The following is a 22,730-nucleotide window of genomic DNA, read 5'->3' on the forward strand; positions in this document are numbered from 1 at the left end:
CTCCTAGATATATACTCAATTGAAACACAGGTACATGGTGCAGCAAAAGACATGTCCAACAGTACTTAATATTATTCAGAATAGTAAAAAATTATAAGCCACCCAACTATATACTTCAGCAGTGGAATAGATAAATAAATTGTTCAAACAATGGAATATTATGCAGCAGTGAAAATGCATGTGAACAAACTGAAAATGAAAATGAACAAACCATAGCTATCTACAACAGTGCAGATGAATCTCGCAAATGTTAGCAAAACAAGCCAACGAAGGCTGGTGGAGCAATATTAAAACCAGACTGAATAGAATCTAAAGTGAAAGACATTAATATGGGTATGGAGAGACATTACTTAATGATAAAAGGAATATTCCACAAGAAGATATAATGATCATGAATTTGCAACAAACACCATAGTCTTATAAAAAGGAAAATTATCACAATTATAAGGACAATTGACAAAATTCAGTCATGGTAGGAAACTTAATATGCTACTCTACATTTTATAAATACAGAAAATAATACTATATGTTATTTATGGGTATATACTTTAGTATTAAAAGTATAATACAATCATGGACAGAAACTAGTTTAAAAACTTCATGGTAGTAGTTACCTCTGGAAAGGGAGATAAAGAGAGTAAGCCTAAGTAGATATACAAAGGAGACTTTAATTTTATCTGAGGTGTTTTATGGTTTAAGAAACAGAGCTGACACAATATGATAAAGTAGTAACATTTTTAAATGCTAGGTTTTGGGTACATGAATTTAGATCATCCCATTTTATTTTTCTGTATTTTTGAAATTTTTCATTATAAAACAGTAATGCACACAAACTAGCAAAAACTAGTAGAAATGAAAGGAAAATTTGATTTCAAAATACAAGTATTGTAAATTAAGAATTCTACAGATTTAGTAGAAAAAATAAGAAAAAGAAAATTAAATAATACTATTAGTAAACAGTATATTTACATAATATATTTGCGTCCACATATATATACACGCGTGGAAAGGGATATTTAGACATATGTAATAGAGAGAGAGAAAACACTACATCTCTCAAATAGAGACTATATATTCTTTGAATATTTATGGACCATAAACAAAATCAATCATGTATTTGGCCACAAAAACAGCTCTTACAAATTTAAGCCAAAAAAATAGCAAAATAGGCAAAGGATATGAATAGACAATTTAGAGAAAAGCATATCCAGATAGCCAGCAAGTTCATGAAATATGTTTAATTTGTATTTTTCTAATTACTAGTAAATTTAAGTAATAAGGAGATACCACTTTTCACCCGTGAGATCTTCCAACATTTAAGAGTAGGTAGATCTTAAAAACATAGGGCTGAGTGAAAAACTAAACAAATCTATGACAAATGCCGTATACGTAAATCAAAAATACATACATACAACAATCATGTTAAAAGGACACATACAACAAAAGGACATTAGACATTAGAATTGTTTGCTGGAGTTATAGAGGATGGGATTGGGAAATGGAAATAATGGAAACAAATGGAAAAATAAGTGAAATGAATGATAATACCTATTGCTTGAGGGATGTAGAGGACGAGCAACCCTTCGACACTGCTGATAGAAATATGAAGTGTTACAGACTTTCTGGAAAACAATCTGACAACATATGCTACCATATTCTAGAAACAGTGGAATGCTCATCAGTAGGGGAATGACTAAATAAATCATCCGTACTGTGAAATGTTATATCGCCATTAAAGGAGAATTAAAACTATACTTGATGCTTTGAAGAATTTCATAAGGTATTAAATAAAAGAAGGTGTAGAAAAATGAGTGTACAATAATGCCATTTTATTTATTAACGATTCCCCCCTCAACCCTTTAAATGTATATATGAGTATGTGTGTGTGTACGAGCACAGAGAAAAATGAGAAAGAACATACGCTAACTTAGCATGAGGAGCTAAACTAATGGGAGGTGGAAGGATAGGAGAGGGGAAGGTGGAGGCAACCAAAACAGGAAAAGAAAAAATAAAGATAGCACTAAAAAACTCAAGTGTGTGGGGCTGGCCCTGTGGCACAGTTGTTAAGTTTGGCATGCTCTGCTTTGACATCCCAGGTTCATGGGTTTGGATCCTGGGCACAGACCTACACCACTCATCAGCCATGGTGTGGCGGTGACCCACATACAACAAAAATAGAGGAAGATTGGCACAGATGTTAGCTCAGGGCTAATCTTCCTCAGCAAAAAAAAAAAAAAAAAAGAGTTCAAGTGTGTGATCACATTTATTCATGAATGTAAAATTATGTATATGTGGGGTATTTGTAGGCAGAGAATAATACGATTTGTATTTATTTGTTTAACGTATAAGTTTCTTAGATAGTTGGAATTTCAGGCCACCTATGAGATACATTGGTCATATGGGTCTTGGTTGTTGCCTGCTCTGATAATTCTACTTTATGCATATACAGTCCTTACACTAAGTTTGTTATCTCTATGATTTGTGCTATTTGTGGAATCTTTGTGGTTATCGTTCTTTCTGTAGTGATTCCTTACCCACATAATTTTTAGGAAAAATAGTGAAAACAAGTTTCCTGGGTTAACAGATAAAACTTGTTGATTAGTAGGCCCTAGTTTAATATTGATCTGCATCAATAGGCATCAATGTATATCTACATCAATAGGTATAGGCAACTGAAACCTTGGTGGTAACTGTGTCTTAGGAATTTGAGAGACGGCCTTAGAAGAAACACTTTTTTGTCATTTAGAATGCATTTTAGGAAATGAGGTATGCTGAGAAAAGTTATGTAGAGGAAGAGCAATCTGTCCATAACTGAGCACAGACAAGGCTTTTGAATCTTACCACGCTTAAGTTGTAAATATTAATATAAAATGTGCACCCTGCTTAGGACAGGACTAAGTGCTAGCAAACAGCATTAAACAAATATTAGGAATCAGTACTGTGCAGTGTAATTTATTATGTTGTATTTGTGTTTCAGATGCCTTTGGTGCTTCATGAAGAATATTTCCAGATATAGTACGGACATTAAGCCTTTGCCTCCCAACATAAAAGATAGACTGATTAAAATAATGAGCATGCACGGGCAGATAACAGATTCAAATATCAGTGAGGTAAGAGTATGTACAGCTGTAAAGCAAGCATACTTTACTGTTTAGATATGGTTTCAGACTGTTGGAGCAATGGTACACAGTAAGATTAGTAATAATTTTAAAATATAATAAAGCATCAGGGTTCTTTTTTTCTCCAGATAACCAGAATGTCCGTGTGTAATAGTTCCTAAAAAAAACTCCCACTATTCTTCCAATTACTTGCCTTGTCTTCATGGTACCAGCACCCTTGATCTCCATGTTTTCAAAAAGTTTTAAATTTTTTGATCAATTGTACCTCAATAAAGCTGGAAAAAATAAAAATAAAAATGCAGAGTGAATAAACACATGGCAAAAAAAAAGACTCATAGTAAGAAATATATGTTACATTGTGACTCTAGTACACAAACCACACTTACGTGTACCAATACTGTGTGCAGTATACTTGGACATCTTCTATTTTATTCTAATTTGTCTTATTTCATTTAAAAAATGTTGATCACAGTCTAAATCAATTTTATCCATTCATGGATAACAATCAGCAGTTAAAAAATCGCTCATCTAAACTCTTCTCATTCTTCTGGGTACCTTACTCTTGCTAACTTAGACTTACTCCCCTTCCCTACAACTAAGCTAAAATTGGCTATTTTATAAGGTAAAAAGTATAGTAAAGGCCTCCACCCTGAGTTAAAATTCAGGCTTTGCCATCTTTTCTGAGATTGAGCCTCAGTTCTCTATAAAATGGGTTTGCAGCCACCATCACTATCTGCAGAGACTGGAACTACTAATTGCTGACTTTACCACACATTCTGCCCAAATCCTGTGATCAAAAGGAAACAAACTGCTGATAGCATATCAGCTATCCTGCATATGACCGTCCCTGTGATTTCACATTGTGATTGTGCTTCAGTGGGCCATTCATGTTTCTTCTACATTAACCTGAGGTACCTTTAATGCTTTATATTCTTCATGTTAGCTTGCATTTGAACATAGACATTTTAGTGTTATAGCCTGCTTGGCTCTAGGGAGGTAGAATAATATCTCTAGGCACTTATTGTTGATGGTTCTGTGGATGTATATAATTTATGTGTGGGGCCGGCCTGGTGGCATAGCAGTTAAGTTTGTGCACTCTGCTTCAGTGGCCTGGGGTTTGCTGCTTTGGATCCTGGGTGTGGACCTATGCACCACTCATCATGCCATGCTGAGACAGTGTCGCACATAGAGCAATTAGAAGGATGTACAACTATGACATACAACTATCTACTGGGGCTTTGGGGAGAAAAAAGGAAAAAAGGAGGAAGATTGGCAACAGATGTTAGCTCAGAGCCAATCTTCCTCAAAAAAAGAAAAAAATTTATGTGTGGTTCACAGATGAAACATGACACTACAGACACTATAGGTTTCCTTCACTTCCCCACTATCCCCATTTCGTTCTACCCCTTTAGCCTATATTTCAGTGACTTAAACTTTTGTTTATGGCAATCCTTAACATTCATTTAAACCTAATTTTACCTGAATAAAAAAGGGGTAAAGGGATGAATGAGATGAGGAAAAAAGCATGATTTTCCTTGTTGCTCTCCCTCTAATCCCCATCCTTACAAGAGTCCTGCTTATGAAATTATTCGAAAAGCCAGATCTAACGTCTGTTACCAAGTTGCACACATCTTTAGATGGCTCTTTTTGAAATATTTCCTAAATCTTTTTGTAGTCTCTGGATGGAAAAAACCTTTTTAAACATGACACCAAATTTAGAAAACAAGAAGAAAAAGATTGATGGATTTGATTACATAAAAATATAAACTTATTTATGGCAAGAAGAAAAAAAAAAAGAAACAAAGTTAAGTAACAAACTAGGAAAAATATTTGCAATATGTATGAAATTCTACAGGATTTTTAATCTTGAAACCAATTTCAAGATAAAATCTACAAACCAATTTTTATCTACAAATCAATAAGAAAAATCAAATAACAAAATAGAAGAATCAGGAAATACTCAAAGAAAAAAATATAAATCACCGATAATATATAAAAGGATATTTAACCTCATTGGTAATCAAAGTCACAGTTTGTCTATCAGTTTGTCAGAGACTTAAAAAATAATAATACCGAGTGTTGGCAGTAATGTGGGGAACTCGCTTTTATCCCCTGCTGGTGAGAGTGTAAATTGATAAAAACCTTTTAGGAGGACAGTTGGGCATTAACTCTCAAAAGTCCCAAAAATTTGCTTCCTATTGACTCAACAATTTTACTTCTGGTATTTTTTTTCCAGCTTTATTGAGATATAATTGACGTATTGTGCAAGTTTAAGGTGCAAGTACAAGTTTAAGGCAGTCTGCCTCAAGAGCACGTGTTCTTAATCACCATACTATATTGCCTCCCTAAATCAGCCCGAATGTTCAACTTGAGTGTTTGCCAGTGTAGGATATGTTTAGTAAGTTATGGTACATGCATAAAATGGAATAGTATGTAACCACAATAAGTTATTTTTGTAAAAAGTGCTCATCTTATGGTATATATGATCTGATCCCATTTTTCTTCAAAGAGTTTTTCTTTTTAACTCAAAAACATCAAAACTAATATTATGTTTGTCTCCGGATGTTGATATTATGAGCAATTTTAAGTATAGTGGTTAAAAGCATAGCCTTTGGAATTAGAAAAACCTGGGTTCCAATCCCAGCTCTGCTCCTGTTTTGGCTGTGTACTTTGTGTGCGCTGCTTAAGCTCTCGGTGCCTCAATTTCCTCATTTCTAAAATGGTAATGACCCATCTCTCAGCGGGTGTGTGTGTGTGTGTGTGTGTGTGTGTGTGAGAGAGAGAGAGAGAGAATATTCAGTGACAATGTATGTAACATACTTAGTACCCTTCCTGGTAAGTGCCCAATAAATAGAAACAGTTATTCTTATCATTTATTATAATTTTTCTATATTGTCTGAATGTTTTACAGTAATAATACAGTACTTTTATATGCATAATAGCAAAGGCATTTCTATTTTGGAAAAAATAAAGTAAAAGAAAAGGAAAATACCCCCAGGAAGAGAGCTCAGAATGCTTTGAAACTGATCTGCTATTTGTTAGTCTCAAGTAAACACTCAATAATACTGGGTTTGTTACTAGCTCCCAAAAATAAGAATGAAGAAGGTAAGTGTACTAGATAAGCAATACTAATACCCTGTAAGCATTTGGTATATAAGTGATTAAAGACTCATACCTGCTGAGCAAAGAGGCATTATAGCCAGAATCTCTAATAGCAGTCAGGAACTACTAGAAGAGGAAAAGTGCCCACCACCACCTTGGTTCTGCATCTCAGGTCTAGTGGATCCTTACTCTGCACCAGCTTCTCAACAGTGCTGTGTGTCCCAATGAGGACTTTGGGGACATTAGAAGCTGCATCTCCAGCTGGAAGTGGACTTGGTTTTTTCATGCTTTATATATCTGTCTCCACACAGGTAAACTTCTGTATTCTTTGCTGTATCTTCCATCCACTCTTTGTCTGTTATGACCACCAAAACACTGAATATGGAATAAACATTTGTATTTACAGGAAAAGTTAATTTTTCAAAATCATGTATTTATTACAGATTTTACATCCTGAAGTCCAAACTCTAGATCTACGGAGCTGTGATGTTTCAGATACTGCTCTCCTGCATCTGTGTAACTGCAGAAAACTGAAAAAATTAAATTTAAATTGCTCAAAAGGAAACAGAATTTCTGTAACTTCAAAAGGTATGGTCATTAACACTGAATGAATTGGTAGATTACTCTTCACTATCTGGTATCATTTTGGAGCAAAGAAGGGGAAAATATGTCAAAAGAGAGTATGAAGGTATCAAAAAATAGGTACTATATTTATCAATAAAAATATTCAAACTAAGATGAAGAATCCAAATTAGAGTTCTTGATTATAACCAGTGCTGAAAGTTAAGAAATAATTGGGTAAGTCACTACCTTGTATTTTAAACATATTTAAAATAAACATGGATAGATAACTATGTATTTTAAATATTTTGCCTGGTATAGTGGAACAAGAAATGAACAGTTCATACTTTGTTAAGACTTTTTTTTTTTAATTTTATTTATTTATTTTTTTTCCCCCAAAGCCCCAGTAGACAGTTGTATGCCATAGCTGCACATCCTTCTAGCTGCTGTACGTGGGACGTGGCCTCAGCGTGGCCGGAGAAGCGGTGCTTGGTGCTTGGTGCACGCCCGGGATCCGAACCCGGGCTGCCAACAGCGGAGCGCACGCACTCAACCGCCAAGCCACGGGGCCGGCCCTGTTAAGACTTTTTTGATACAATATTACAACAGAAGGTTAAATCAGCATCAGATTAAATTTACCAGACACTCTCCAATCAGTCTGTACAATGTATAGTTTTTTATAGCCAGATTTCATTTTTCAATGTCACTATACCATGAATTAGTGGATTTTTACCATTTTTTTCAATATAGACCATTTTTTTTTCAATATAGAATTTTTACCTTTTTTTTTTTTCAGTATAAGAAAGAGGGACTTATATGGCTAACTAGGTTTCTGGAAAATTTTGTGGGTAGTCAGCTATATTTTGCAATCAACTTCGTTAGCAAGTTAGGATATTCACAGTATTGCAAAGAACCATAGTTTTTAAATGTTCACACAAGTAATGACTGACTAGAAAGAACTTCCATGCTGGACAATGATGAATAAAATAAAAATTCTTTCTTAAGATATGGAAAACAATAAAATATTGACCTATTCATGAATTTACCATCTTCCCTTTTGTGTATTTTGCCCATAAGGCTATCTTTTAACGGTTCAATAATGTTTGTCTGTGATTGAAGGGGGATCTACCAAGTACACTTTTATAGTCATGTGCCACATAATGACATTTTGGTCAACAATAGACTGCATATACGACAGTGGTCACATAAGATTAGTGCCATATAGCCTAGGTGTGTCCTCTATAATGTTCACACAATGACCAAATCGCCTAACGACATTTCTCAGAATGTATCCCCGTCGTTAAGCGACACACAACTGTATTTATGTGGCACGTTATCATGTACCAGTCTCCATCATGCATTTACATCTGTTTAATTGGATTTAAGGACTTCTCTTTTCTTGACCCTCAGTAAAATATAAGATTGGTGCGGGGGGCCAGCCCAGTGGCGCAGTGGTTAAGTTTGTGCATTCTGCCTGGGCGGCCCGGGGTTGGCCCGTTCACATCCTGGGCTCAGACCTACTCACCGCTCGTCAGGCCTCGCTGAGGCAGTGTCCCACATGGAAGAACTAGAGGGACCTACAACTAGGATATACAACTATGTACTGGGGCTTTGGGGAGAAAAAAAAACAAAAAAAGAGGAAGATTGGCAACAAATGTTAGCTCAGGGCCAATCTTCCTTAAAAAAAAAAAAAGAAGAAGTATTTGAAGGGCATTAAAAAAAACAAAAAAAGATTGGTCCAGACTAACAGAGAAGGAGCTTGGTAGTAGAAAAGAACAGAGTCAAAGGAAGAAGAGAAAATGCAAAGACACAGGTATGATTCTTAAGGATAAGCATGAAAACTGTTACTTAAAGCATTTGGGCAATTTAACGTCTGATTTCCCTTGAGAGTTCACAAGAAAATTAATTTTACTACATTAAAACTTTTGTTTTAACAAAAAGGAGAATCATTTACTATTTAATTACCTAATTTGGTTCTGAATGACTTTTGGCTGTTTCCTAAAAGCAAATCTACTCATAAACAATAAAGGCTTGCCATTAATTGCAGATATTCTGAAGAAGATACTGTGTAGAGAATTCCTGAAACATTCCAAAAGACTTTTAAATAATGACAGCATCACTAGAGAATAAGTATATCCTCACAGATGGACTACTTTGAAAAAGGCTAACAAAGAAGTGGATGTACCAGTCCTGGTGACGCTAAAATGAAAATCAGTCACATTTCTCATACATATACATATATAGCTCATCAATACATGATTGTGTTTTCTCCCAGGAATAAAAGCTGTAGCATCATCTTGTTCTTACCTGCATGAAGCTTCTTTGAAAAGATGCTGCAATCTCACTGATGAAGGAGTTCTTGCTCTCGCGTTCAATTGCCGGCTGCTGAAGATCCTTGATTTAGGTGGCTGCTTGGGTATTACTGATGTATCCTTACATGCCTTAGGAGAAAACTGCTCATTTTTGCAGTGTGTTGATTTTTCAGCTACTCAGGTAAGTGAAATGTAGACTTGAAATATAAAGACTGTATATGTTTGCCAGTGTATTTCCATGACTCATCAGAAGAACATAATTAATTTTTGTTGTTGTTGAAATTGTTGACCACTTCATGCTTTGGTGGTTTAAATAATTGCAATACAATTTGGCACATTCCCCTCAATTATTTTAAGTAAGGGTGGAAGGTGTGTGTGGCTAAAACACATGTTTGCTGAATGGGAGGCAATAAAATTATATCTAAATGCTTAATAATTTTTAGAAAATTTTACTTCCATCATCTCCATTTATGTGCTGTATTGCTTTTTCCCGTTGCTCAGGTGTCTGACAATGGTGTGGTTGCGCTTGTCAGTGGACCTTGTGCCAAGAAATTGGAGGTAACTTAAAAATATCTGTAATGATGATGCTAACTAAATTTTTATATTATCCTCGGAAATTATTTTTTAAACCAGATAACCAAGGCCTTATTATCAATGAGGTATTTCCATGGAATTTTTTTTTTTTTTGCTTCCACCTCTTTATTCCCAGAGTAAAGGAAAACTGATAAAGTTAGGAGATAAAGTATGCTTTAAAATAAAAACCCATTTTACTTCCAGTGAAAGTTTTTATTTTCCAGAAGTTTTAGCTTCTAACACTTTTAAGAATAGTCTTATTATAGATGAAGATTGTGATAATTTGTCAATGTAAAGTGATATTCCGTACAATTTTCATGTCTGACTGATATTTCTACCAGGACTACTTATTCTTTTGCCATCATATTTTCCTTGCTATTGTATTTATTTTCTTGCCATTGTATTTTTCTGAATCCGTGAAGGGATCCAGAATATACCACTGCGGCATAAAAATTATTTTGAGCTGAAGATGTTTGAGAATCCACAGATGCAGCAAGAGGCTTTGTCTAAACCCTCCCTTCCCCCCATCTGCCTAAAAGCAGAGCCTTCCAGAAGAATTCAGCTGCCATCAAAACCCCTTCAAGGAAGACTTCCCATACCTGGGAATATCACTCCTATCACTGGGGAAGCCAGATGAGAAATTGCATAAACAAACATTGTCACGAGACTATCGTACCTCCCATCTACTTTCCTAAAGGCCCATTTTGTCTTCCCTGAAAATCATTTGGTTTTTGTCCTTTCTCCCCTTCACCTGCCCTATTAAGATGGTATATAAATTCTAAATTCTAGCCATTTCTTTGAGCCACTTTCTTTGTGAGCACTCATGTGAATAAACTTTGGCTTTTCTCTTGCTAATCTATCTTTTGTCAGTTTGATTCACAGGCCTCCAAAACAAGAACCTAAGAGGATAGAGAAAAGGTTTTTCCTCCCCAACAGCCACATTGTACAGCCATTTAAAAAGGTCTTAAATTAGTGTTCAGCCTTTGGATCCAATGACTGATATGGCACCTATAACCTATTTCTAAATATGTTAAGAAGACTTTTGTGCCAGGGATTTTGGTTTCTTCCTTTCTCGGTTTATAGTGGTTTTTTTTTTTTTAATTCTTCTTTAATATAGCTGTGCTTTTCATCAGTAAGCCACACCAAATCCTTTTTGAAAGTAACCAAGATATAAATGAATTATAAACGTTAGTAATAACTATTGTGATAGAATGGCAGTGCCATGTTTTTGCCAAAATATTTTTCTTTGATTTATTGCCCAAAGAGTTTTTTTGTGTAATTTATATATCTGCATCTTGCTTGTATGTATCTGTGTGTGTATATATATAAAAATCACATATATATTTTTTATAAATCTTTAGATTAAGAAATTACCATATTTTCCTTATACCAAGTTCCAAATTCCAAATTGCATCCTACTTGTAGCAGAAATAAATTCTGCCATAATTTTTACTGTTTTAACTTTTTGTGTGTGTGTGTGAGGAAGATCGGCCCTGAGCTAACATCAGTTGCCAGTCTTCCTCTTTTTGTTTGAGGAAGGTTGTCCCTGAGCTAACATCCATGCCAGTCTTCCTCTGTTTTGTATGTGGGATGCCTCCACAGCGTGGCTTGATGAGCAGTATGTAGGTCCATGCCCAGAATCCAAACCTTTGTGCGAACCCCAGGCTGCTGAGGCGGAACGTGCGAACTTAACCACTACACCGCAGGGCTGGCCCCTGCTGTTTTAAATATTAACAGTTGTTGAGCACTGACTATGTTCCAGCCTCCACGCTACTGCCTTATATTCATTAGGTTATTTAATTCTTACAACATTATCCTATAACCACCATCATTTTTAATAAAGTTCTCAAACAGTTAACCTAGTTTATCACTTCCTTATAAAACCACCAGGAAATTAGTTGTTATGCAGTGATAGGAATATACCTACATATTTACTTTAGTGTTATAAAATTAGGAGCACCAACCTAAGCAAACTTAGGAAAAAATCTAATAACCAGTAAGTGTTCGCGATTATAGTGCCATATCGTTGAATTTTTCATTTTTCCAAAGGTTGTTTCTTTAAGTGCCAAAACATTTTAATGGAAATCTTTCTAAAATTTGTTAGAACTTAATTCCTTCCTTAAAGAAAGTGGAGTGAATGTACTTTGACGTTTGGCTCATAGCATTTTTGTGCCCACAATTTCTGACTGAAATTGAAATACAAACTTCTTCATCTTTTTAACTGGTTCTTCTCTTGTACGTAATATGTATGCCTACCTTTTATCAGATGCCCTGTTTTAATCTGTTGCTCTGAATTTGTTCTATTCTGGGAAATTAAATTATTAATGTTCCCAAATTGTTTATAACTTGAAAATAAATTTGCTTAAAAGTCTAAGGACCTCTCCTAAAGATTGACAAACACTTAGTACAAACTTATGTTACAGCATTTATTAAATGTCATGATTGTTTCTAAAATCTCTGTTGATCTGAATTCCTAGTGAGCAGGGACCATTTTGTTCATCATTTTATCCTCAGGTTTACTATAGTTCTAGACACATGGTAGTATCTCAATAAATATTATCACATTCTTCATATTCAGTCATTTTATAATTTTCTACAATCTTCATGATTAAAAGTTTAATTTGCTCTATAAAATTATTCATTTATTCAACAAATATTAAGTATCAGATATGTTCTAGGCACTGGCATATCAGAGAACAAAATCTGTCCATATAATGTATCATTCTTTCCTTTAATCATTTTTCTATTGTTGATAATTCAGATTATTTAGTTTTTAGCTATTTTAAATAGTTTATGTTGTGGTGTATCACTTTTTTCTTCCGTTATTATAACAAACCCACAAAAATGGAACAAGTGGATCAATAGGTATAAACAGTTTTTTAGTGGTCCTAAATTCATATTGCTAAATTGTTTCCTGTAAAGGTTATGTTGTAAATTCACAATTTTTGCCTGGAGCCCAATTAGCCAGAATTGAATATTTTCTGTTTTTTTTTAATGCCTTAATTTAATATATTTTAAATGGAACCTGAGCTGAACACTGTTCCTTCCATCGGTTGTTCTCAAATTGTAATTCTTTGTAGCCTTTGCCAATTTATATCATAGGATACTTTTTGCATCAATTTTTATGAGTTTTCAATATACTCAGGTTTCCTTTATTTCTAAGATATGATTGATTGTAATATGTACACCAACTTGATATCAGCTTTTCTGGAGAAAAGAAATACTACTCCCATAAATATACAGATTTTCCTCAATTTACGATGGGGTTACGTCTCAATAAACCCATCATAAGTTGAAAATATCATAAGTCAAAAATACATTTAATACACCTAACCTATTGAACATCGTAGCTTAGCCTAGCCTACCTTAAATGTGCTCAGAACACTCACATTAGCCTACAGTTGGGCAAAATCATCTAACACAAAGCCTGTTTTATAATAAAGTGTTGAATATCTCATATAATTTATTGAATACTGTACTGAAAGTGAAAAACAGAATGGTTGTGTGGGTACAGAATGCTCGTAGGGTATTGGTTGTTTACCCTCGTGATTGCGTGGCTGACGGGGAGCTGTAGCTCACTGCTGCTGCCCAACATCACAAGAGAGCATTGTACTGCATATCACTAGCCCGGGAAAAGATCAAAATTCAAAATTTGAAGTAAAGTTTCTACTGAATGTGTATTGCTTTTGCACCATCATAAAGTCAAAAAATTGTAAGTCAAACCATTGTAATTGGGGACTATCTGTACACATCAGCTATTAGATGAATCTTACTTCCAGAATTGTTAAAATATTTTTTATAGTGGTCAAATGTACATAAAATTTACTATTTTAACCATTTTTAGTGTACAATTAGTGAAATTAAGTTCGTTCACATTGATGTGCAGCCGTTACCACTATCCATCTCCAGAACTTTTTCATCATCCCAAATTGAAACTCGTTACCCATTAAATAATAACTCTCTGTTACCCCCTCCCCCAGCCTCTGGCAACCTCTATTCTACTTTCCATCTCTATGCGTTTGCTGATTCTAATCACATTTTGTTTATCCATTCATCCATTGATATTTGTTTCCACCTTTTGGCTATTGCGAATACTGCTGCTATGAACATAGGTGTACAAATATCTGTTCGAGTCCTTGTTTTCCATTCTTTTGGGTATATACCTAAAGGCGAAACCGCTAGATCAGATCATATGGTAATTCTGTGTTTCATTGTTTGATGAACCGCCATACTGTTTCCATAGCAGCAGTGCCATTTTACATTGTCACCATCAAGGCAAAAGGGTTCCAAATGAGAACATCAAACAAAGGATATATACTCTTTCAAACATATGGGAAAGTATAGAAAATAATATAACAGAAACCTGTGGACCAACCACTTGAATTTTAACATTTTTTGCATTTACTTCAGTTCTTTTTAAAAATGATATGTTCTATCTAAAGCTCCCTGCTCCTTGATTCCCCTTCTCTTCCTTCAGAGTAACCACTATTCTAAAGATGCCTGCATCTTTTCTTGCACATTTGGATCCTTCATCTCTCTGCCCCTCTCTCTCTCTATAGAGATCCGTAAACACGATATAGTATTGTTTTATATATTTTAAAATTTTATATAATAGTTTCATAATGTATGTGTTCTTTTACAGTTTGCTTTTTATTCAAAATTATGTTTTTTAATTTTTCAAGCTTTATTGAGGTATAATTTACATATACAATAAAATTCACCCATTTTAAGTATACAGTTTTATCAATTTTGGTAATTATTATAAAGCCTTGTAATCACCACCACAATTAAGTGTAGAACATTTCCATCAACTTAAAAAGTTTTTTCCCATCCCTTTGCAGTCAGTCCCCTTGCGTGGCCCTCCCCCAAGCAACCACTAATTTACTTTGTCATTATAGTTTTGCCTTTTCTAGAATTTTATATAAATGGAATCATACAGTATGTAGTCTTTTGGTTTTTTACTTTTTTCTTTTACTTCTTTCACTTAATGTAATGTTTTTGAGATTCATCCATGTTGTTGTATGTCTTAATATTTCATTTCTTTTTTTTTGCTGGGTAGTATTCCATAGTCTGGATATGACACAGTTTGTTCATACGTTCACCATTTGATGGACATTTGGGTTGTTCCAATTTTGGACTATTATGAATACTGCTATGGACACTTGCATACAAGTCTTTGTGTAGACATATGTTTTCAATTTTCTTGGGTAAACACCTAGGAATGGAATTGCTGGGTCATATAGTAAGTACATGTTTAGCGTTATAAGATACTACCATATTGTTTTCCATAGTGTGTGAACTAACATTATGTTTGAGATTTATGTCTATTAACCCAAGTAGATTTTTTTCATCTTAACTGTTTTATATTATTCCATTATATTAATGAACCACCATTTATCTACCCATTCTCCACTTCTTTACTATTACAAATAATATTGCAATGGGCATATTTATAAATTGTTTCCTTGTGCACGTGTACAAGCGTTTGTCTGTATAGTGGACATCTGCAGTTGGAATTGCTGGGTTTGGGGGTATACTCTTCTTCAGCTTTAATAGATATTGCCAAATTGCTTTATAAAATGGTGGGGCGTTTAACTTTTAAAGCTGTTATAGCTTCCAAATTACTGCAGACTTACACTGGTCCTTTCTGTAGTTTTTCTTGCAAGTATGTATTTGGTTCTTTTTGGATCAGTGTTTTCCAAGCTTTTTCAAACTGTTATTGTAGGCCTGTTTTTTCTTTGGATTATCCTTTCTTTATTTTTGAACAGGAGATTCATATGGGACATTGTGTGAATCTGACTGACGAGGCTGTGGAAGCTGTCCTTACTTGTTGTCCTCAGATACGCATCTTACTCTTCCACGGATGCCCTCTTATCACAGGTTAGTATGATAGATTGCTTGGGTTCACATCCTGGTTTCACCTTTTAATAACTATGTCACCTTGAGTAAATTACTTAACCGGTTCCATTATTCAGTTTCCTTGCCTGTGAAATGGGTATAATGACAGTACCTACCTCATAAACTTGACCATGATGATTATCTGACGGCACTTTATATGGTGCCTCCACGTAGTAAGGGCTCAGTAAATATTAGTCACGATGACGATGGTAGTGGTGATGGTAAGTGCTCAATAAATGTTAACTATGATGAGGATGATGATGGTGGTGGAGGTAGTGGTCATGATATTAAACTTATGCTTTATGTAGACAATAAAAAAATTCAAGTTTATAATATTACATCTATCAAATATACTAAATGGCCTGTTAACTGTAATCTCATCAAGCGGTAGCAATTGAGATTCAGAATAATTTGGACTCTTCACCTAATGTGGCACTTCACTGAAGGAGAACAAAGTAGTCACAGCCCATTTGGCCTGTACAAGAGCCATGACACTGTATATCATTGTGCCCCCTAAACCACAGCACCTCACCCCTTTCATATTACCCCTGCAATGGGTCCCATACCACAATATAACCTGGGTCTCACTTGTAAATTGGTACTTATGCCCAGTCCTTCCAGCTCATTTCTCTAATTACAGTCTAAACAGTTACTCTCTAGGTTGAGTTATTTTCCTAGAAGTCCTTTTGACAAGTTCTGTTTTTTCTTATGTTTGGACTGCCAATCTAAACCAAACATGTAGCGGGTTATATCTGGTTATCAGTGACATCTATAATGAAGACTAAATCTTATTTTAGGCAAAAACATTTCTCAAAAAATTAAAACCAGGGGCCGGCCTGGTGGCGTAGTGGTTAAGTGCGCACACTCCGCTTTGGCGGCTTGGGGTTCGCGGGTTCAGTTTACATGGCGGCATCCCATATAAAATTGAGGAAGATGGGCATGGATGTTAGCCCAGGGCCAATCTTCCTCAGCAAAAAGAGGAGGATTGGCATCAGATGTTAGCTCAGGGCTAATCTTCCTCACAAAAAAAAATTAAAACCAGAAGGGACATTTGAAACCGTTAACAGTGGTTACCTCTAGAGAAAGTTGTGGAGGGACAAGAATAGGAAAAAGCCTTTATTATATACCCTTTTGTACCTTTTGAATTTTGTATCACGTGGATGATTTTAGCTATTAAAAATTAATAATAATAATTTTAAGAAAATAATTTAGAACTGGAAAAACTCATGGGACTGAGTACAGGGGATTGGTACATGTGTACACTATTCTGGCAGTTGTGAGAAGGCAAAGAGAGGCTCTCTAGTCATCAAACAAGGCAGAAAATTGTCTTCTGAGTAGGCTGTTATTGTAAGGTGTAGGTTACCACAATATGTGAAATGTAATAATGGCAACCTTTGATAATCTTACCAGAATACCAACTAAAAATGTGTAAATCTACCCACTGAGCTATGTGTGCATTTAATCAATACATTGAATAAGCAAGTGGGACTCATATAGTGACTCTATTTTCCTCACACTATTTTACTACAAATCTGCTCTAAAGGGAATAATTTTTCCCAAAGCTAGGTGAAATCTCAGACATGTGCCATTGACTTTTCTCATCATCCTCAGATAGTTAAAAGTCTTGTCATTTCATATCACTGAAGCCCTCTCATTTCAGTAATTAAAATGTCTTAGACCCATGTAACACTCTAAACAAGTGCAAGTTAAAGCTTTTTGCTCCTCCAGTCAGCCCAGGGTTGCTGGAGGTGGAAAGGCTGCAGTGGGTAAGGGGACTTTGTTAGTTTCTCTGTTTTACCATCCTGTGCTTTTCCTCTTCCTTCCCCATGTTGCCCATATGGTTTCTGACCCCACCAATGTCAGTACAGGGTGGGACAGGGGTGGGTAGGAGGGCGAGGTAAGGGAAAGAAAAATCTTACTTGACCACTACTGCTGTGATCTAGTGTCAGCACTCTGGGCTCTGTGGGTGAGCTGATTCTGATCTGTACTCTCTCAAGGGTGAAGTTGTTTCTGGGGTTCTTCAGAGCCCTTTTCTTCCTATCTCCACCCTCATCGTTGCATATGTCTCCTGTCTGCAGTTCTCTTGATTCAAGCAAATGTGTCTCTTCTGCCTTGTAGCCAGCATTTTCTTCCTCTGCCCTCAGGCATCTGGCAATACACCCTCAGTCTCTTTTTGTCGAGGTTTCCTAGCCCATCCATGTTGCTCTCATGAGGCAACCCTATGCCAGCCCACGTCCATCCACAGGAATACATGCTTCAGACAATGAGAGTGCAGGTCTTTCCCAACTTCAGTCCTCTCTTTAGCTGCATGGACTCTTGCCATAACCTCTGACCCTTTAGTATTCTTAGATGTGTGTCTGATATTAGTGTGCAGTGTCCCCCAAGCTCCATGGGACATATCAGACTCTGCAACTGATCTCCTTAGAGCCCCCTGTCACTAGGCTTGAGGGGAAAAGCAAGCACCTCTAAGCCCTCTCTCTAGAACTCAAATCACAGCTATCTTCAAAGAAATTTTCAACTCTCCATCCTTCCCACTTTAACACTTTTGTACCTTTGAAAGGATGAGGCACCATGGATTCTGAAACCAGTTTTCAGCCAAGCATTTGCAAGTCATGTGTATAGGTGGTCTGGCATCTCATTTTGAGATGAGTTGGTACCTCTAGTCCTGGAACCTTAGCTGAAATAGTTCTATTTTAATGTTCTGTTATATTTGTCTCAGGATCCCTTGGCTATACAACATGTTATAAAATCAACCTTTGCTAATTTTATCTTGATTATCTTTCTGGTTACCATTTGGAAATAATTAAATTGGCACTTTCCCTCTACTTTTAACAGAAGTTAAGTCAGAAAAAATGTATACAGTCAACCAAGAAAATGTATCCTTAGGCAAACTGCCTAAAACAGTTATCAAAGACCTTATGGGTAATGAAATCTTTAGAAGATATAACCAAAAGCTTATTTAAATACAAGACCAATATTAAAATATTTAAATGTGCCTGTATTAATACAGAGATGACTGACAAATACCAACAATTTTCAAGTCTGAAAAATATGTTGGATGGGTTAATCTGATTTTCAAACCAGGAGTCTTTTGAGATAAATAACATAATTATTGAGATCACTGATAACCAAAGATATGTTATCAGTTGGTGGATTCAAGATAAACGCCTTCCTGGTATGATTCCAGAAGCTGGGGAGGCTTGGTTTTTTTGTTTTTTTTCCCCCAAAGCCCCAGTAGATAGTTGTACGTCATAGTTGCACATCCTTCTGGTTGCTGTATGTGGGATGCAGCCTCAGCATGGCCGGAGAAGCGGTGCGTTGGTGCGCGCCCAGGATCCAAACCTGGGCCGCCAGTAGCGGGGCCCTCGCACTTAACTGATAAGCCACCGGGCCGGCCCTGGGGAGGCTTAATCCTAATAAATTTTTCCCCATCCACATAATGACTCAAAATGCTGACCTTACCAACTCAACTTGAAGATCGTAAAGGACAGGGATTATGCCATGCAATTCTTTTTTTTGTTTTGTTGTCTTCCATATCTAGTGTAGTGTTGTACACATAGCAGATACTCAATGAATATGTATAATTAATTCTAGATCATAAAAGTAAAATTAATTATATTCTTCTATACAATATGGCTACTTTAGTAAAACATTAAATTGGAAATTTCAACTAAGGCAACTAGATACAGTAGGTATAAAATTCTAAGGTGAGAGAAATGCCAGAGATGCAAATTTTCAAAAGATATATCTGAGAACCTATTTCACAACCCTAAAAACCCATCATCCACAAAAAGGTTTTAAAGGGGTTGAGATGGTGACTATTGAGAGAGGGTTTTGGTGAGGACTTCTGGATAGTGCTGCTGTTTCACCTTTCACCTAGAGTCCAATGAGAGGACCTTCAATGGGACTACTCAGGCCTGATATGTGTCCCCTGCAGTTGCCAGGTGGCCGTAGGCTAGCTGCTGGCAGTAGAAGTGAAGGAAAGGTTATTGCTGCTGCACTAAAATCAGCCTGCACTCGTAGAATTTGAAGATACATAAATGTTGCCCATAGACCAGATGTGGGCGTAGTGGGAGGGAGAGCCATCCTAGAGGGATAATTGCAGAGGCGGGACTGGATATTTTGCAACTTAAAATGTAGTTGGATAGTCTATGGTAGGAATGATTAGAACATCACAGTATTACCTAAATTTTCATCCAAAAGCAGGGGGAGAATGATCCCTCAATGAACAGTTTTGGAAGGACAAAAAGAACAAAAATAGAGTTGATATTAACGTTGTACCTTAAGAGCCATGCTTACTCAACATACAAATGAAAGTCTCATTATAGAAAAATGTCATGACATGTTTAGAAACATTTTTAATCACAAACAAAATGGTAATTACAATTATAAAAATAAAAATATTCAGTTAATCAGAAAAGCTATTCCCATGCCTATGGTCAATTAAAGATTACTTCTTTTTCTTCAGAAAAAGAAAAAATACTTTTAAAATATTCTGATTTATTCAGAGGTCATAGTGCCTGAAAATATAATACAAAAACCTAAACTGATTCCTAATCCTGAGAGACTTACCTAGCTATTCCCTACTTCATGGAATTCTTATTCATTCAGTAGACTTCCAAATTAATGTGTTTAGAAACTTAATCAAATAAAGCTATTTACTTGTACTCTCTATTTATGGAATTATTAGATTATTCAATCTGTAATATTCTGTAATACCTTTGATAAATGTTAGTCAAATTATGAGCATATAGTTTATTCTCTTGGCACTGAATATGGACCATTTCTTCCCAAGTTTAGGGGACTTCGTGACTCAATAGTTCAATCCTTTTGGTATCACAATGGAAAGAGTGACCATCCAGGCTGTGGTCACCTCCTTCAACTCAGGTTCACTGAGAGAACGATTGCCTAAACCAGACCTCCTTATAAACATGCTAATGGTATTTGCCAGTGGAAAGGGTCTGTTTAGATTGCTTATTTAAATAGACCTGGAATATATGACTTTATGGGGCATGGCTGGATGGAGAATAGTTATCACATAGACTCTTTTCTATCTGTGTAACTAGCAGAGTACAATCATGTGTCATTTAACCATAGGGATATGTTCTGAAAAATGTGGTGTTAGGCAATTTCGTCATTGTGCAAACATTACACAAACCTAGAGAGTATAGCCTACTATACATTTAGGCTATATGGTACTAATCTTATGGGACCACTGTCATATAGGCAGTCTGTCATTGATCAAAACATCGTTGTGTGAGAATGACTGTATATAAAAATAGAAGAATCCCAAAACAGAACCAGCTTCCTCTGAGAGCAATGGTCCACACACATTATTAAACAGTTGTTTAACAATATCCCTTTTGAATCACTTCTTATATTTTCGTGTAGCTGCAAAGTGGTGGAAGCAGACATTGAAATGACAAGCGTTCAAAATATTTGGGATAGAATAATATTTTTGACCTAGAAGATCACCTAGCCCAGTATTTACCAACTGTATTACTGTTATATAAATGAGCCAAAGATGGCCTCTATATATTGGCCCTCTGTTGGTTACTTCTTCACAGCAGACTGGGACTGTTAGTTCAAAAGCCCACCAGCACCAAACTCAAATTTTCACCCATCCAGTTGTTTTAAATGTAACCTAACTAAGCAGATTTTTAGCCATCTGGAGCCTGCCTGCTTTGCATACCCCGAAAAACAGCACTCAACGTCTACTACCCATAGATAAGATGAAACCCAGGGCTGTAAAGACCCCAAGCCATTCTTGCCCTTTGGAGCTCTCTGACCCAGAGACTCCCTATCTTGTTGCCTAGCAACATCATGAAACATAAATCCCCTCCTGAGTCCTCTGGGAGTTCCCTTACCCTGATGCCCTTCTGAGTAGTATCCCCTCCCCCACACTCCCGGTTGGAAGGTTTCATGTTGTAAGGGACTTCTCTCCGTGCAAACCTATCCAAGTGCTGCCCAACTAAAGCTCGTTGTGTCCTGCTGCCACCTTGTGGTCATATCTTTTTCCTTGATCTGCCCTCAAATCCCTTAAATTCACTAACTACTATTATATGGTATGGTGTTCTGGAAGACACCAGAGGTATAGCATAAAACAAAAAATGTTTCTATGTCCAAAAAGTTTGGGAAATGCAACATACCACTATAATGAATATCAATTTATCAAAGGCTCTGAAAAAATACTATATCTAAGAAACTTAACTTTTTCACCCAAGTACTTCCCAAATTTTTTTTTAGCACGGAATACTTTATATATTTCTTCTGATCCCTGATTTCACAGAATAGGAAAGTGAGATATTGAAATCTTGTTTGCCCATTGTGTCACAGTTTTTAATAATAGTGCCAAGACTAAAACTAAAATCTCAAGATATAATGAAATGAGCACCAATCCCGTCTGCTGCTGTGTCTCCAAAATGTTGAAGAACTTAACTTTTATAGACCTCAACTTTCCCTTACGTGAGTCATAAGATGGGGGGAACTGATAATAATGTAAAAGAGAACACAATGGCTTTTATCAATAAAGGCTCTTAAAGAGAAAAAAGCTGAAGTTTTTCAACTACCCAGATCATCTCTACTCTTCCTCCTTTCCTGTCAGCACTGCTACCATTGTATATTTTGTATATTTTTGCTACCATCGTTGAATGAAAATAGAGTGGGCTAAGATATTCACCTCATAGTTAATTTTTAATTTCTTTTTTCTCCAAAGAAGACAAATGCTTTTTTTTTTTGCCTGATAAGTGAAAGTTCTTTCTTCTTTCATGACACCTTATAGAACATATTTCCTCTTGCTTATGTATTCATGTGATGGCTCCTATATGACTATATAAGACAATACAATACTTATTCTATAAAAAGAATATATGTACGTCCATATGTTTGTGCAATTCTAATGTTATGTTATCCTCAAAGCAACCTGACCCCTAGATTGGCAGTGTCCCCTGTAGTTACCATTCAGATTCCCTGAATTAATAGGTTTATCTTCTCTGCTATATTTCTAAGTATTTATAAAATTTCTTAACCTTACAGTCAGGCTGTAAACAGAACTCCACATTATAAATTGGAAGTTTAAACTGTTAGAAGCATTCTGATTTTCTTTCTTCAGAGGAGACAAAAAAACTAAGGTGCTATTTAAAATATTGTAAATCATAAACGTTAT

General features: G+C 35.8%; 1 protein-coding gene across 2 annotated transcripts in view; it reads left to right on the forward strand.

Moving 5' to 3' along the window:
* The window catches only part of AMN1 (antagonist of mitotic exit network 1 homolog), a 49,691-nt gene that overhangs the window by 20,408 nt on the left and 6,553 nt on the right, over positions 1-22,730 (forward strand). The window contains exons 2-6 of one of the 2 annotated variants that reach the window (XM_058558545.1): positions 2,978-3,110; positions 6,665-6,809; positions 9,058-9,275; positions 9,596-9,652; positions 10,538-10,921. In XM_058558545.1, the coding sequence (XP_058414528.1) occupies positions 2,978-3,110; positions 6,665-6,809; positions 9,058-9,275; positions 9,596-9,652; positions 10,538-10,570 (586 nt within the window). In that variant the 3' untranslated portion in view covers positions 10,571-10,921. Of the gene's footprint in view, positions 1-2,977; positions 3,111-6,664; positions 6,810-9,057; positions 9,276-9,595; positions 9,653-10,537; positions 10,922-15,435; positions 15,548-22,730 lie in introns of those variants that run through there. The other variant, XM_058558544.1, reaches the window with a different exon arrangement.

The sequence above is a fragment of the Diceros bicornis genome, chromosome 17 (assembly GCF_020826845.1).
Source record: "Diceros bicornis minor isolate mBicDic1 chromosome 17, mDicBic1.mat.cur, whole genome shotgun sequence".
NCBI classification, from domain to species: domain Eukaryota; kingdom Metazoa; phylum Chordata; class Mammalia; order Perissodactyla; family Rhinocerotidae; genus Diceros; species Diceros bicornis.